This window comes from Nymphalis io, chromosome 1 (genome assembly GCF_905147045.1).
Source record: "Nymphalis io chromosome 1, ilAglIoxx1.1, whole genome shotgun sequence".
In the NCBI taxonomy this organism is placed as follows: Eukaryota; Metazoa; Arthropoda; class Insecta; order Lepidoptera; family Nymphalidae; genus Nymphalis; species Nymphalis io.
The window spans coordinates 8,124,777-8,143,647 of NC_065888.1; the positions used below are offsets into that span (position 1 = coordinate 8,124,777).

At 31.3% G+C, this 18,871-nt stretch overlaps 1 protein-coding gene across 2 annotated transcripts in view; it reads left to right on the forward strand.

Moving 5' to 3' along the window:
* Positions 1-6,094: 6,094 nt before the first annotated feature.
* The window catches only part of LOC126769402 (uncharacterized), a 36,136-nt gene continuing 23,359 nt past the window's right edge, over positions 6,095-18,871 (forward strand). Inside the window, exons 1-3 of one of the 2 annotated variants that reach the window (XM_050488291.1) lie at positions 6,095-6,507; positions 13,731-14,570; positions 14,646-15,429. In XM_050488291.1, the coding sequence (XP_050344248.1) occupies positions 13,784-14,570; positions 14,646-15,429 (1,571 nt within the window). In that variant the 5' untranslated portion in view covers positions 6,095-6,507; positions 13,731-13,783. Of the gene's footprint in view, positions 6,508-13,730; positions 15,430-18,871 lie in introns of both variants that reach the window. The other variant, XM_050488200.1, reaches the window with a different exon arrangement.

The window sequence follows — 18,871 nt, forward strand, 5'->3', positions numbered from 1 at the left end:
CGAGTTTCCGTGAAGCTGTTTTTATAACAGCCTCGATGTAATCCCTTGGACTAAGGTCGCAGCGAACGTCAATCCCCAGCATGGCGATTTTGCTTTGCATCACCAGCGGAGTACCACAGAGGGAGGGAAGAGGGGAAAATGTTGACTTTTTGCTAAATATTAAAATAATAATAATATTCATTATCAATAAGAAGGTCTTCAGTTTTTTATAATTGGTTATAATTAACGGTTACTCTATAATGGCATATCCATTACAAAAGTAAAAAAAAAAAAATAATAATAGAAAAATGGAAAGAATAGAGGATATTTCGTCGTTTTTTTAGCTTTTAATTTTTTGCTTTTGATCAGACCCAATCCTTGAAGATATCATTTTGTTTACATACAATAATTTATCTTAATTTTGGACTGGATTTGGATGGATAAAAAAAATATATATTATGAATTTTGGTTTCAGTTCTCTTTCCCCTCATTGAAAGCCTTTTTTTAAATATAATAGCGATGTTTTTTAAAAAAGTGCGAAAATGTTAATACTCAGCTAAAACATAAATAATAAATATCAACAGCAGTTCAAAAAATTATTAACTAATAAGGATTGTTAGTAAGATTAATAACCTCTAGCACAGTATTATATTTTCTATTAAAAATATTATAATGTGTCAATACGAAATATTTTCTATATTCTTATTAGTTGGCTACTCTTCATATTCTGAACCAAGATCGACGAGATCCGGAACTAACGCCCTGCGGTTATTTGGCATCATCGCTTCTAATTTGGTAATTATTGCTAACTTACTTCATAGTGTTATACCTCTAGGATAAAAATATCCTTAAGACTCTTCAAATTAAGTCTAATTTGATGACGATATCCGTTTTTAACATACGCTATATCTATTGTTGAATGCCAAACATACAAAAGTTTTATCAAGTTCAAGATCATATTATCCTAATAAGGCTAATTTTGCACATGCGTCTAGCTTTATTAGAAGTTAATACGCTAATAAGGCGAACATGTAACCCTTTGCGCCGTTCTAACTTGACATACCCTGTGAATTACATCATCGCTGTAGCAACATACATGTGTCTATTTCATTTGATATTATGAAGAAGTGCTCTTTTAATTTTTGAAACAAATTGTGTTTGGACGCATATATTTGCGTGAACTTACCTATTATCTACAGACAAATTGGTTGGTGGTTAAAGTAAAGTCAAAAAAGCCAAAGTAAGTAAATAAATCTAAGCACCTTTTTCTTTTGAGAAAAATATAGTGATATATGGTCTGCCTATTTAGTCATATATTGTGAGAATGGAGGCTCGCAGTCAAAAGTAATACTACGATATGTACTTTCAAATGTTTTAATCGTAATTACAAATATATGTACATATGTGGGTAGATAAAACAATATCGCAAAAATCGTTAGGCGTGTCATTTTTTATTTGAACGGAAAAATCTTATAACACATTTTAATTATGCCTCAGTGAAGTCAGTTAGAAGAATCAGAATTGAATCATAAATATGCTCAGACAAACTAACATAAGTTAAAATTATTATTTTGGTAAATATACATTTACGTTAAATTCATCGTTCTCATCGCATACTGAGGTACAGCTACTGGGTCCCACTGCTGGGCTAAGGCCTCTTCTCACTTTTGAGGAGAAGGTTTGAAGCTTATTCCACCATGCTGCTCCAATGCGGGTTGGCTGCTCCAATGCGGGTTGGATAAATACAATAATATACATGAAATAATACAATTTAAATAACTAATAGTAGAAGTCGATAAAAATATATATTTGAAAATAAAGTACCGTAAAATCGATATATTATCGATAATATGTTGACATTACTTTAAACGATAATTTACGTCCATTTTACTTGACTTAAAGGGTTTTGTTATGTTCGTAGTTGAATTCTCGCAGTAAGACGAGTTTACCACTCGTTTAGGCCTTACCAGGTAATTAAGTGAACTTCTTGCTCTCCGGTTATGGATGAAAGCGGTGATTTTCATTAACCCGAAATGTAAAAAATGTTGTTCACCATACTTTTAACAACTATTTAGTGACACTCGTACTTGTAGTTACTTCAAGTTTTAATTAGATATTTGTCAGATTTAATCATTAAAAATAAATTATTTAGCATTTCAGTTAACAGTGATCAACAGTCTTTTAGTAATACTAACGATGGAGAATGTCGTTTCTCTTTTTTTATCCTTTGTGTACGTTACGAGATATCCCGCTGATTGTGTACAGATCCAGGTGCCCAGGTTATTTATTATATAATTTACTAATTTCATGAAGAAACATAACCCTAAGGCATAGATAGAATTCGAATGGCCTATACATTGACACTTACGTAATATTCTTCATTCCTTTATTTGTATTGATATTTTAAGTACATCGCATGTTTTATCTTTATATCTGATTTAGGGATATACGGGTGTAAATCGAACTTCATTGTAACTACTTGGGTTCCTCTCTGATTGGTGTCTTTTTCGGACCATATAAATTCAAATGAGATTTTGCTTGGAGAAGTTTTTTTCTGACTTATCTTTTTCTGCAATACCAAAAATTTATTTTAAATAGTAGTCTATTGCAAGTAATTTATTTAAATATGATGACTTATAAGTATCTTATAGTAAAAAAACTTTTTGTGTCCGTTTCGTAATTACTAATTTTACGATGACAGAACTAAATAATTTGAGTAGGCCACAATGTCAACTCGTAATACCATGTCATGTGTCGTTATATGTTCCATGAATAAATGGACACATGCTAACTGCATTATAAACGACAATTGCAAGCAACTGACGCACTGTTTTGTCAAGCTAATGTTACCTTTTATGTTAGTATCTTTTAGCTCTTCTTCGTTTTTCGTATTATTCGTCTAACATATTCGTCAGGCTCCGTATTATTGACAATTAATTTTAAATTAACATCAGCGGGTAATTATTATGTCCTGTCCTTAAAAATATCATCTCTTCTAAAATTACACGTTAGAAATTTAGTCTTAAAACCCGAAAGGAATTCGTGAAAGCAACGAAGAAACCAAATGATCAAAACCTTTTTGTGATGTAAAAAGGTTTGAAAGCTTACTTGCAAAATATATATATAAATATTTTATATAAATATAATATTTCATAAATAGTTAACAAATAATTAATTAATTCTCACTGAGGTTTTTTGATCCCTAGTTAACTCAACCAATAGTTAAAAATAGTAGCGATTTGTTAAATGTTGGCAAAATGTATTTTTGATCAATAGATAGTATTACCAATGGTCAAATCAATCAACTATTAGTTTAAAAAATTAAGCACCCAACGTTGGAGAGTTAACATTAAGGCGGATGGTTAACTCTCAACCACGACAGCTGTCGACAGTTTTCTTGTTGTCAACGTCGTATTCTTTGTATAACTATTTAGTGATACTCGTACTTGTACCGTAACAGCCTGTGAATGTCCCACTGCTGGGCTAAAGGCCTCCTCTCCTCTTTTTGAGGAGAAGGTTTGGAGCTTACTCCACCACGCTGCTCCAATGCGGGTTGGTAGAATTCACATGTGGCAGAACTTCAGTGAAATTAGACACATGCAGGTTTCCTCACGATGTTTTCCTTCACCGTAAAGCACGAGATGAATTATAATCACAAATTAACCACATGAAAATTCAGTGGTGCTTGCCCGGGTTTGAACCCACGATCATCGGTTAAGATTCACGCGTTCTTACCACAGGGCCACTATATAGTATAGTTACTGCAAATTAAATTAGATGTTTGTCAGATTTAATCATTAAAAATAAAATCTTTAGCATTTCAGTTAACAGTGATCAACAGTCGTTTAGTAATACTAATGATGGAGGAAATTTTCTCCTTTTTTATCCTTTGTGTACGTTTTATCCAGGTGTCCTGGTTATTTATTAAATGAACCTCAATTATATAATTTACTAATTTCATGAAGAAACATAACCCTAAGGCTAATTGAATTCGAATGGCCTGTACATTGATACTTACTTACTAGTTATATTCTTCATTCCTTTATTTAATAATATGTTTTAAGAAGTTTAAACATAGTTTGATATGATAATATGTATATATATGATAATATGTAATAAGTTCATCTGACGACGATATTTATGCGGAGTATGTGTTAATAAGAAGGTTGAAAATTTTTAGACAACGTAACCCACCTTTGGACACCTGGGATACTGTAGACTTTTGCCAACGGTATCGGTTGTTCTAGGAAACAGTTATGTGGTTAGTCGGTTAAATTCCAACCTATCTAAAAACTCCCACCACAAGATAAATAATATACCGATTTAAAGTTTCAATGATTGAATCTTTAATTGGTAAACCATGTTCATAACAATGTAACCTCAAATATTTTCTTTCGATTTAGCCATGAAAGCCATAACGCCTTTATAACGAAATTATAACATAAATATGTTTTATAATTAAACTGTATATTTTTGTATTTGCAATCAATCTTAATTGTTCTTTGGTTTTAAAAAAAAAAATCATATTTATAAAGGTCCAAGTCCAGTATGCCAAGACATGATTTTCCAAATTCCGTTAATTCTACAGTGAGAATATACTATTCATATTTCTTTTTGAATCTTTACACAAAAAACTTTATTTAAAAACAAAGCACACTTGAGTCGCTATGGCTCAGTGATAAAGGATTTACCGAAAGAAATTGTTTTCTCTTTCTGTTGCACCCGCAATCTAGGGTTAAGATTCACGTATTCTAACCACTGGGCATTTCCTTATAGCATTTTCATATGCGTTTTTTCAAACATTTGGTTATATCTCTGATAAAATTGGTCCAAATGGCAAAGTTAAGTATTCTCAGAAAATATTTCAAATAAACGTAATATTTATTTTGGTGGGGAATTAAAGCTTTGTAATAATTAAATTAAGTTAAATTTACCGTTACAAATTTCTTTTTTTACATAAAAACAGACGTAGTTTGACTTATGTTGTATATTCTATATAAAATTATATAATATTTGATACTAAATTTTCATATTTGCTATAGGTTCGCTTGCATTTGATTTAAAAATACCCTGAAGAATTGCTCTAAGACATTGACATAATAAGTTATGACCAAAATATACAAATCGTTCACTTTCTGTCTACCCTTTAGCCCTGATTACTATCATGTTATGACAGATTCAGTAGAATTTTTCAGTAGAATTCATGTTATGACAGATATCTAGTAGATAGTAGATTCAGTAGAATTCATGGTAAACGTAGTGTAGGACGCCCTGTGACAAGATTTTTATTTTTTATTTTATTTTTATTTTTATTATATTTGGGAAACACACAGTATACGCCACATACATCACACAACAAATTAACTCGTTCACACACAGATTCTACTGAATCTGTCATAACATGAACGTTCCGTATCATACGGATAAGTGTTTTTTTTTTGCGAGGATGAAATTTAAATCATACGAAAGATTATAGTTGTAGAATTGGTTGGATATCAATTACAATATTATTAGTAATAATAAATACCTAAAATAATAAACTTTATTTGACTTAAAGTATAATCATATCGAAACACCGAACGGAATAGCTAATGATTTCATACCAACTTATTATATATAATGATTCATGATAAGTGAACTCATTCACACTCTTGTTGAGATTAATGCATCATCATGATAATGCAGTGTCCGATATACACGTGATTTTAATTATATTTACTGCTTGGTGTTGTAGAACTTTAATGCATTAGTGAAATATAGCTTTAGGAATAATGCGTATTTTAATTAAAGCCGATTGTTTGTTATGACGTGAGTGACCACCAACTAAATATTTATCTCTCCGCTGTTACGAGTACGTAGTAATAATAATTTAGTACTTTCACTTTGCCTCCTTTCAATAATCGCTAAATTGCTGAGATATCGGGTGCGGTACATTTATATTTATTGTATTCGATAAATTTACCATTTAAACCAATACGCAGAAATCTCTATTGAGACCGTATGAAGCCAAATAGGTAAGACCTATGGAATTACCTAATTCAATTATAATTGTTTAGTCGGCTTCGTGAAGAGAAAAGGCGCCAGTCGTATTCGATCGTCGCATGGAAGCCGAGAGTACTCTTTGATTTCTGAATATTTTATTGAAGTTAAACATAAATGACATAGAAACGGAACTTTCTTCAAGATCGCACATAAGAACGCGGTGTCAAGTGCGATTATAGTGAATATTGTGGCAGGGCGGCCGAGTTGGTGAGAGCGCGGCCCGGTTGCGACCGGTCGGCCCCACCGCCAGCGCGCGCGCACACGCCGCTCTGCGCCGTCGACGTCGCGACGCACCCGTGTGCGACACACCGAACCGTACCGCTACTATCATTTAACATTATTTTATTATATCGAAAATTCGCGGATATATAGATGTGAAAAAAACAAACATGTTATAATCAGTGTTCTTGGACTCATTAAAGTGATTTAGTATTCGTGAATATATAGTATATTCAAGCTGAGATTTGAGAGCTCCTATATATTAGGGTGAGTATTCGCAATATATTAAGGTAAAATTTAAGTCACTGGATGATATAAACAATAGCCAGGTGAACCAGGCATTATGCGGGTTCCCATGTCAGAAAGCGGGCTAAGGTCGAGGTAGGCGCCGCGTGCGTGTAATGAGATTAGGGGCGGGTGTGAGGCTGCGCCGCGTCCCAGGCGTCCCGGGTGCGCTCCGCTCCCCGCTCCACTACCCCTCGCCTCACACATCCAAACGCTACTGTTTCCCGCGCCATATGCACTTACTGGTTTCCTATTTTCTTTTTCCGCCCGCCCTGACGCGTGCGGCCATTAATGTTTGTTGAATTTGATAAGCTTTATTACAAAAAATATAGAAAATATAAGATAAATACCTAATTTATATACATAAATTAATACTTTACTTTATTTAATAATAAATTCTGCTCTTGTATTAACTATATATAAAGTAATTTAACTGAAAAGATAGAAAGGAATCAACACACACTCAAAAATCTATATAACAATACATTAAACTTATTAAAATATATTATATTATAATAAATAAATAAAATAGTACATATTATGTTAATATAAATAATTAAAAGATGCAACAACAAAATAATAGCTCAATATTTTAGTATTAACATCTAAGAAAAATAATTAAACACTGCGCTATTGGTTCCACTGCGCTATTCTAATGGGTGTAAATTATTATCGTTGATTTTAATACGGAAGTATCATCTGAGGTTTTATTATTAGGCACTAGAACAGTGGCACTGATAATTGCCTGTCAGCTGATTAAATCTTTCGAAAGGTCTACGAGTATATGTAACGCGGTTCCGCCTTGTCGACATCTATCAATATACAAACGTAACTATAATATTTATTGAAATCTATGTATTCCTTATCCTTTGAATCTTTCCGTAAGTCAATTCGGTTTTATTATACCTTTAGAGGGTAATATAATACATAAGTAATACAAAATAAACTATAATTTCTTGTGACCAAAATATGCTTAACGCAAGTGATGCGACTTATTCTGAGAAAAGAGAAAGTGTGTTTACAAAAAAAGGTTTACACGGGAATCTTATTTTCAAATGATAAATCATGGTATAAATGAAAATGGTATACCCATACCATTATTTTTAATAGAAAATATAAATATTTTTTATACGAATGGAAGAACTATGGTAAATTAGATTGCTATGATCTTAGGTTGTGATTGCAATTTTTAAAATAGGTATATACTAAATAGCAATAAACGTCATATAAAATATAATTACCGTAAGCTAATAAGTAAACTAATACCGTTGATTTATTTTGTCTATAAGCCTGTAACAATTTGGAGAATTAGCATTTAGTTTTTGGATAAAAAATTACGGTAAATTTAAAAATATCGGATCATTCATGGTGTAACCAAAACCAGATATTCAAATAGTTTCGTCTGACATAACGTGATAGAAGGCAATAATTTGGCGTCCACCTGGCTTTTTATTGTTATTAGGTTTTGAAATTGATCTTATTGGTCAGACAAGGAAGGATGTTCACCTCTGCGGCGCGACCGTGGCAAACGTTGTCTGATGTCATGCTAATAACGCCCACTTCGCCTCATAATTTGGATTCGTTTTATTAAAATCCATTCGATTCGTAAATGATTCCTCATTTTTTCGGAGTTTTATATTACATTCTCAGCGAAATAATTCGATTTTAAAAAAAACATGGTAAGCTTTCTGCAAAATGATCTTTTAATGAGACGTCAAATCGTCTTATGTTTAAAATGATAAATGAGTTAAAAGGAAGAGGAAGTTGATTAAATGAAATTCTCATTGGTATCTTGATTGAAGAATATAATATTAATCTAGTCATTTTCAATCAAATTTAGACCCCTTAGATTTCTTTAATATCGCATACTTCTTAATATTAAGTTATTTTTTATTAAAAATCCTTTACCACTAAATATAAACAAACTAATTATGGTACACTAAACAGTTTATGGTTTAGTTATTACATAATCAGGCGAAGATATGACAAACATTTTAACATTGGTTTTACTATGTGAAGTTATTTGTAGGAACTGAGAACATATTATATTGTAGTAATTCTGATAAATATTTTAATAATTCTGATAAGTTCTTGTTAGCCACAGACAGAGCTCCACTGAGCTTGAAATTCTACAAATGAGAACAAAGGTATTTTTGTTCGTTCATTTATTATGTGTTTTTTATGAACAAAAGGTATATTATTCTTAATATTTTTTATTTTTATCGTATATGAAATATATAATATTCGCAACATATGGTTTAAAATTACAAGTATAAGTCCAAACTTTGCAAGCCAATTTAAAGCGCTATATATCTAAAGGGAGTAAATTGAAAAATAGTCACATAAAACAACTTCATTTCACAAGACTTTTTTTAACCTCGCTCTACGAAACTCGATGAAGTGAGTAATAAAACATTTTCACCGTTAGCTTGACGCATATAGAATGATTTTTTATTTAAAAAAAATATTTAGAATTTTTATTCATATTAAATTATGTGTATAAGTTACTGGAATCTCTGTTCAATGTAAATTTGATTGTTTTAAAATAGTTTAACTACATAATTAATTGCACGCTGTCCGACTTGATACTTAAATAAAGGTTTATGTTAATTATAATATAAAATATACTTAATACACCTTTATTTAACATAAATAATAGTTTATGTTAAATAAAGGTTTATGTTAATTTATTAAATTGAAAGTTAATATAATTGAATTCGTTATAGCGTTATCTTACAGACAAATATCCAAGAAACTAACTAATAAAATAAAATAAAAATATTTCGTACTAACAAAGCAGAATGATACGCTTTTTAATTAAAATTTTGTATCTGATCGTGAGGTTCGCTATCGCTTTCTTTCCTTTATTCGGAGACACTCTACGTAGATAGAGTCTGAAGCACCCGTTTGGCCACTGCACATCAAAGCCAGTTTATAGTCGCTAGACGAACCGAAATTACTGCAAAATAATTACGAAAAAACTTGTTTTACATTTTTCACTTACCTAATTATAATTTATCTGATGTGATAATGACAAATGTTTCCGTTCGTAAATTTGCAATGATTAAAGTTTTAATGTGAGGCAATTTATACAGATGTATGTCAATATATAGCTTTATAAGTTTTATTGATTAGAGAGATTGATCTTCATTAAATGTTTTACAGTAATAATATTTATAAAAGATTAAATTATTAGGTGACAACATCTTGATATTTTGATTGTTACGAGCTATGACACGGCTTACCGTGCTATGTAAATGTCGCATGCCAATAGAGTCATGGGTTCGAAAGCTAATAAATTGCAAAATGTTTAGAAAACAGGATATTTTACATAATAACGGATGTGGCAATGTATTCTCGAGTCATTTCTTAAAATACATTATGAATTTTGTACGTAAACAACGATAAGGCGAAAGGAGTTATGAGATTTGACCTTGCACCCTAGAATATCGATTGATATTTATGTTGAAATCTTATTTTCTTAATTTAAAAAAAGTGTTTTAAAAATTTTGATGGTTTTTAATGCTTTATTCGTTCACTGGTCAATGGAAGATTTCATGTTTCTTAATTTTTTTTACTTATTAACTAGTGATGTATCGTGTTTTCCTTTATGATAAGATTATGCATGCCAGGTTCATTATACAATTCGCTATATTGTTTAACGTTTATAGTTAGTGCTCTTTTCTTTAGATCTATTTCATATAGCTAATAAGTTCCTTTAATAATGGACTATTTTATGCAAGAAGAATTATACAAATCGAACTGGTATTTTCCGAAATTAGGGCGTTCAATCTTAACTCACTACAGCTTTATAATATAAACTACGTACTTGGCAATTTTTCGCCCGTATTAAAATTTGCTGCTTCACCGCCGTAGACCTTAGTTTTACTGTTTGTTATATATAGCTATAACTTTCCTCAATGGTCTATCTAACGCTAACATAATTTTTCAAAACGCACTCGTAGATTCTAAAATTATTGCACTCAAACAAAAAAGACTCTTCTGTTTTATAATATTAAAAAAATAAAAATGACTACATTGATTCACTTACTTATTTTGATTACAAATAAAGACAGCCTAAACATAAATTATGTGTATACTTCCTTCTTGAGATGTATATTATTTAGGTTACCCGAATATCGAGTCACTAATAAGCAATATTTAAACCCTATTGGTTTTTTATATGTGAACTATATTTGAAGAACCAGTAGCTATCACGAGTATGTTACGAGTAAAATCGCATGTTATGAGTACATCGGCTCGTGGCAGGTTTGCAGGTTAGTATGCTGCTTGCACAAGCGCTGTACAAGGATGGTTTAATTAGTCGTGCTACACCGATCCGCTACTATTTACTACGAAAATTATGCCACGTTACTCACTGGTGTTTTATTGTACACGAAAATGTAGGATGCATTGCGCATAAATATTACTACCTCCTTAATTTTTATTGATACTTACTTTAGTCCATTGATTCAGTTTAAATAAATAGATAAATTAGGTTAGTTATGTAATTACCGATATTTTTTTTATTAATCAATTACTAATTAAAGAAAAAAATATCTTTTAGAATTAAAAAAAAAAATTATCACTTGATACTTCCGATGCTCTTATAAGATTTTGTTTGCAAAATTATTCACGTACATTTGACTCATTTATTGTTATCATAAATTACAAAAATTTACATTTTTTCGTTTTAAATAATGCTAGCGTTTGTTAATAAAGATTTTTTGTCACGTTTAAATGTATATATACCTTTTAAACTGCTCATATTTTTACACTTTAGAAATTAAAAAAGAGGTAAAACTAAGAAAATCAAAGTTAAGATTCAGTAGTACTGTACTGTTCTATTATTATTATTTTCTGCTTCTTTTAATAGCTGTTTATGAATGATTAAGTGGTTTATGTCGTCTTGCTATTGTTTATAACATTTTGTTCTGCTTGTTTGCCGAATAAATAAATAAAAGCAGTAGAAGTATAAGCGTTGAAAATATTGAATCTTCATATTTACAGTTTTTGGGATTATTCGATTTCAGACAATAACCGATAAGAATATGATGTAGTTGATAGCTATGATATCATTATTTACATATTTGATTAGTACAACAAGAGTTTTATTGCAAATATATCATGTGCGTTTTGTTCACTCTAGATTAAAATTTGTGAAATAATTTGCAAAAAAGATTATTAAAATTATAATACTTATTCAAAACGTTATTTGATGTTAGTATTTGCGTAGTTTGAACTGCTGGTAAAGTGAAGTGGAAGATGAATGATGTCAGGTAATCAGTAACTGGGACATTTTAAAGTCAATGGCTTATCTTTTTTCACATAATGAAAACGTGTAATCAATCTCTCTATGTTTAGTCGTCGCTTTACATGTAGCGAAACAAGAATCGGCTCCATTATACTATTTTTTTTAAAAATTCAACAACCAACTCAAGTTATATATTAATTAGGTACAATAACTTTTTTACTGTTAAATTATTTCAGACCTGATAAAAAGCGTTTTTTAAATATTAGGAAAATTTTACGAGTTCAATAGAACTACCTAGATATTACATTATATAGTAAATAGCAATCTAGTTTGGACTGTTCTATTCATAAAAGCCATATTTATCCATTTTCCGTAACAGCCTGTGAATGTCCCACTGCTGGGCTAAAGGCCTCCTCTCCTCTTTTTGAGGAGAAGGTTTGGAGCTTATTCCACCACGCTGCTCCAATGCGGGTTGGTAGAATTCACATATGGCAGAATTTCAGTGAAATTAGACACATGCAGGTTTCCTCACGATGTTTTCCTTCACCGTAAAGCACGAGATGAATCATAATCTCAAATTAAGCACATGAAAATTCAGTGGTGCTTGCCCGGGTTTGAACCCACGATCATCGGTTAAGATTCACGCGTTCTTACCACAGGGCCATCTCGGCTTGCTTATCCATTTTAGAATATGTTAATTAAGAAAAGTAGCCATGAATATTTATGATTTATGTGATTGTTAAATAACTAAATATAATTTCTCAACATAATTTTAACGGTACATTATATTCATTTAAGACAACTTTAAAATAAGAAACTGTTATTCTTGATCATTAAAAACAGGATTATAATGTACAAATACGATCTTTCGTATTATACTTCGTAGGTTACGGTGTGAAGATTCAATTATGTGATATCGCAGAACAATACTATACGCATATTGTACGGCGTTTTTTTTCTTTGTTTACTTGATAACAACTAAGTAACGTCTAACAAAAACATTCGCTCTCTTTTTTGAACGAAACAAACCGAGGTCAAGTATGATCTGTAATGGTCTGTCGAACAGCGATTCCTTTCGAAATCATTGTAGAGTTATTATTAGTGTATATTTGAAGACGAATTCATGTGTTATTAAGATAAGTATGAGTTATGAGTAACACCAATATTTTATTCAATATAGCGATTACTATAATCGTTCTATTGGATAAAATGTTGTTGTTTTCAAGTATACATTATGATAATGGAGAGTCATGTCTGAAAATCACAATTTTATTTAAATATTTTTAATATATATTGTTAAGTAATTAATTTAACTTTATTATGCGCCAAGGTATTGTTGAAAATCGCGTTTTACCATGAAAATTGTCGAGAAATGTGAGAATGACAGGCCCTTAAACGGAACTCGGGAGTAACGGGTCGCAGCCCCGGGCGTTATGCTAATTCGTCGATCTTCGTAGACGTGCGCGAGCTCCAACGCTGTCTTTGGTGCCACTAACCCACATCTCTGTCATCCAACGATGCGACTGCTTGTTTCCGAGGCGTTCTCGAACACGCTCGTTATACTTTCATATTGATCTACGAAAGTACTCCAAGATCGTGAGTTTGAAATAAGCGTATATTAGATTTGTAAATCTTTAAGAATTCATTTGCATAGTTTGTTAAGAGACGTCAATAATTAATTGATATTTGTAATAGAGACATATATACAAGTATAACGTAACATAAATGTTAAATGGCAAATAAGAAATTATTATTCAACATAAAACCGTGGCCTTAAGGTTATTTAATGAGAATATGATGCGATACTTGCTCATCTGGAGTTTTTGATTGAAGAGCAACGGTGAAAGAGAGAGGCTTTGCGCAGTTCTCGCGTATCTTTCGTTGAACGCGCAGCGTTAACTACGTTATTGCATTTAAATTATAAAGGCTTATATATTCGTTTTGTTGACAGATTCCAACCCGACAGCGGTTATTAAAACTGCACGGGAGCGCGTCGTACGCGGTATGGAGACAGGCGTGACTGTCGAGGAGTTCATCACAATAGTACCGGTGGGTGAAAATAAACCTGCCGTCCTTGATCCTGCCTTTGTAACAGTACTTACTGTGGGTCCTGCAAGTGGCGCTGCAGAAGTTACAGTACGCAGGCCTCGTGGAGCTCGTTTAGGATTAGGGCTTAAATTTGAAGGTGGTTCTGCTGCTGCAGAGAAAGTAAGGAGACTTTTGGTGCAATCATGTGCAGAGGATAGCCCTGCTGCTAAAGCCTCCACACCTTGGGGTAAACTAATACCTGGAGATGAAATTTTAGCCATAGATGGAGTGTCTGTTTCTGAATTAACAAGGATCGAATGCGTACGTCGCTTAAAAGATTCTGATGAATCTTTATTACTTTTAGTACGACATTTGGATGCCGACAATAATTCGGAACAAACCAATATGGAATCAAAAGAAACCAGTACTGAAGTAAAACTAATTACAGAGTTAAGTAGACCGACAACGTTACCGCCTCCTGTTCCTCCAAGAAAGTTAGGAAAGAAACATTCCTTTAAAGACAAAACTATTCTTCAAACACTCGGTGAACAAAACGCCCTTGTTAAAATAGATTCATCGAAAGACTTCGATAATGTTAAGGAAACAGTTATTACACAACATCCAATAATTTCAACTATGAATAAGTTATCAAGAAAGTCATCTTTCGATTCTCATATACACCGCCAAAATAAGGAAAGCTTTGCATATTTAAGAAAAGGATCACCTGAAGAAGTTCGACGTTTGGTTCGGCGATTATCAGATGGTAAGGCTATGCCCCCAGAAGCTGATATTTACATAGATTTGCTCTCTAATGAGTGGGAACGTTGTCTCGTTTTAGCAGATGCAGAGTCAGATGACACCGGTAGTTCTATTTCAACAGTAGTTGATAGATTAGGATCAATGGCAAGTTCTGTTGAAAATAGCATCCCATCTACACCTATAATGCAACCAAAATCGATAGACATTCAAAAAGTTTTAAATAGTATTGAAAATATTGATACAAATATATTAAAAGATATGCAGAATAGTGCAAGGAACTTGGATAAATCAAAAGAAGTTAGTAAAGACAGCAAAACGGAACATAAAAAGATTATTTCTAATGTAGTAAAAAATCAAGATATAATTATTCAAAACTCGGTAGTGTCAGAAAATATAAAGCCTACCTCAAAAAACACAGAAAATAATGACAAAGTGGTAAAACAAGAAATCATGCCTGAAAAACCTAAACCTATGCCGAGAAACACAAAAGTCGAACGATCAGCTAGTGACAAGAAACGACGGCCTATTCCAATTCCAGAATTACCTGCAGCACCAGTACCAGAACCTTTATTAACACCAACAAAAAAAACATGCATCGAATCTTGGCTGCAGCGATCTGAAGCCGAAATGAACAATAAATTAGAAGATAAATTGGAAGAAAAATCTGCACCCGAGGTACTACCGCGCCTTATTGACTTTGTGCCTAAAACACAATATAAAGAATGTGGCACGGAAACAACAACTTGTATACGGCCTACTGCTCCACCACCGCCACCTCCTGCAGAGACGAGGGAAGATGGTTCAGGGGCATCACTTGACACCATCGGAGAACTAGATGAATCTTGTGACGTCACTGATAATGCGTAAGTAACTTTATCATAATTAATAATTGCAAATGAAATCAGTTGTACTATGCACATAGTACATATAAATGAAATAATAGCTTAATTCACAATTAATCTGAACCTAATATATTTCAATAAAATAACTGATCGCTTCCGAAACATTTTTTAACGATATAATTAAAAATGTTGCACTATATTGCGTATTATTAATACATAAATGAACATTTGTCCTATAATGTTACCATTATTTTGAGTGCAGGTATGTAACAGAATATTATATTTTATGCAATTGCATAATTGTCCAACTTAGTCTATAAAAATTGCCTAAATAATAGGTATTTTGGAATGCTGTAGTTTTTTTAATTTTACTTCGTTTATTATTGTTATATATAATGATAATAATTTGTGAAAATTCTTTAAAAAACTATGACGAAAACATTAAATTTAATCAAATAACTGAAAAATGGGACTAACTATATTTATCAAGAGATTATAAACATTATTCAAACATCATGAATGCTCTTTAACAATGTAGCCTATTTACCTAACGTCTAAGTGCTAAGATAAGACCTAGCTATTTAAATTATATGCGAGTACGTTACCCTTTCGCTCCTTTTGCAATTACTGTAATAAAGTGACTTAACGCAAATACATTTTCTAGTGTTCTAAAGCAATAATAAGAAATTCAATATTGTGCATTTGTAAAAAACCCTGAATTTTAACTAACGATGAGTGACTTATAAATAAAAAATAATATAACGTTTTTCCTTCTGTTAGAGGTCATTTAGGGCAAAGACATTTCTCGATTGATACAAAGTAGACTATTTTGTGTTTATATTAATAAATTACAATAAAAAAAACATAATATAAATATCGTAATAACAGCCTTTTATCGTCCCATTGCTGGTCTAAGGTCGAGATAAATTATAAATATAAATTAATTAATTACATAAAATTTAATGGCACTTATTCAGTTTTGAGCTCGGAATCATCGGTGTAGATTCACGTCTTTTATCCACTAGTCCAACACGTTTCTTCTAAATCTTGTATATCAGTAAAAAGTCTTAACAGCCAAAAATTTACTGAATATTCGAAAACTTCAACTAAATACGGAAATTCACATAAGTAAGTGATAGTTACTGGCCAAACAATAACCGAATTATTAAATTGAATTTGATAAAAAATAAATAAATACTAATTTATCAATTTTGAATTTTATCTTACTTATATTACAAAAGATATAGTTTGGTTTTTGTTGGTATTTTCAATGGATTGTCATGACCTGGATTGTGTTGTAGGTTGATTGTCATTCCGAAATGTATAGGGAATAAACATGACAATCATGATTACATTTTATAAAACGTGCAGTTTAAAACGTGGAACAATAGTAGAGATATAATTTTAAGTATTTTTCATCTTTTTGAAAACCAAACTAAAAGCCTTTGCTTGTCTTTATTTCGATTCAATTCGATATTTTTAGGATGATTTATGTGTGTCTATATAAATGCATATACATTGTACGTAAAACGATGACGAATAAAAATGCATCACTAAATAAATTGAGCAATGTTGTGTAAATACGTTAATTCTACAAGAAAAATTCGCGGATTAAATTCAGGAGGTGCATAAATGTTTCAATCTTGCAAAATCGTCGAGTTTAATATTTTGGAACAGCTCCAATATAAAATCTCATTTCAGTGATAATAACAATTTGGGCACATATAATAAATATACAGCAAATTTTTTAAAGCTTTATCAACCTTGATTTTTAAACTAGTACTTTATAATTGCTGGAAATAACCTTCAATTTATTTATTGACAAAACCTTTACTGTAAAGATAAGAGATATTACCAAAAGTAAAGTAAAAGTGACCGCCTATAAATATCCCACTGCTGGACTAAGGCCTCCTCTCCACTTGAGATGGTTTGGAGTTCCATCACGCTGCTCCAATACGAGCTGGTCTATAATAGGTTATGTCTCTTCATACATTTTAAAATAAAATTCACATATTTATCATAATAAAAACTAGAAGAAGCATGGCCTTAGTTGATAAACGTAACTAGTTACACAGCGTGTGCATTGTTTTTAAACAGATAATACTTTTACTAGTTGCATGGGAATAACGACTATAAAGAAAGAAAAGAATATTTTATTTTCTAGTATTTTCAAGCAAACTAACGTAACAATGGCAAGCAGCGAGGACGGGTGGATAACGGCCAACTTCACCCCCGCTCTCGCCCTCGCCGCTCACCCTGAAAATGCATCGGCCTGTACAACCTATTGTGTAAACTCTCTGACACGTATAGACATTGCATGTATGTATGAACTATTCTGATAGCGAGAGCTTTGAACTCGTCAACTTTTCATTTTAAAGAATAAGAAAGAGAGATAGTTGCATGACAAGCAAAAATAACAATATTAATAATTAATTAACCTTATCATTAGGTTTCATTAAGACCTTGAAATAAATACAATTAGCTTCGTTCAACATATTTTAATCAAATAACCGTTAATATATTTAAATTTAAATTGAATGTAACTATCACTGCGTTTTGAACCAAATGATTGACATCTGAACTTCCTGACCTATGATCGACAGGGACTGTTAGGATAAGGTTGTAAATAACAGTTATAGTCGCTGCGAGTGACGAGATAGCTATTTGCAAAAAGCGGTACTAAACAAGAGCTATGAAGTCTGAAGAGATGTTATGCCATAGAGTTGTGAATTCATCTAAGTGATGTTGAGTCACGTTAGCGTCATTTTTCAACAATGACTCAGAAGTGTCATAATATAGAACATATTAATGTATCCATTTTGTTATTTTACTATTATTTTTTTTATATATTTTATCATAATTACTTAGCAAGTTCTTTGTTTATATGTTTCATCGCACAATAATAAGAAACCATTTTTGAACGGTTTTCTCCATTAATAAGCATACATAGTTTAAGCGCTGTGAACTTTATTTACGAGTAAGACGGAAACTGCAATAGTGTTAAAAAACAATTATTTAATTTCATTTATTTTAGTAAAACATTGATTTAACGCTGTATGATCTTCAATATAAATATTATAAGCATAATATTTTTCGCAAAATTATATACATGCGTCACTTTATTCATTGAGGTTATCTTGTAAATATTTTATTAATAAGATAAAAGTCTGTAACATACAAAGATCTAAATAAGTATTGATAAAGCCGTTGTAGTATAAAATCAAAATTTCTATATACCGTTTTTACTTTAAATTATTTATTTAATAAATTATTGATTCTTTTGAAACCAAACATTTGTAATTTATCTTAATTTTAATGCGAATACAAAAAATATACAATTAGTTTACATATTTTAGATGTCTAAACTATTACCAATAATTTTGCATTTAACAGGTGAAATTATTAAATTTTATACATACAAATCGAATGAATATTAAAAATAAAAGGTTAATCTTAGTTGAAT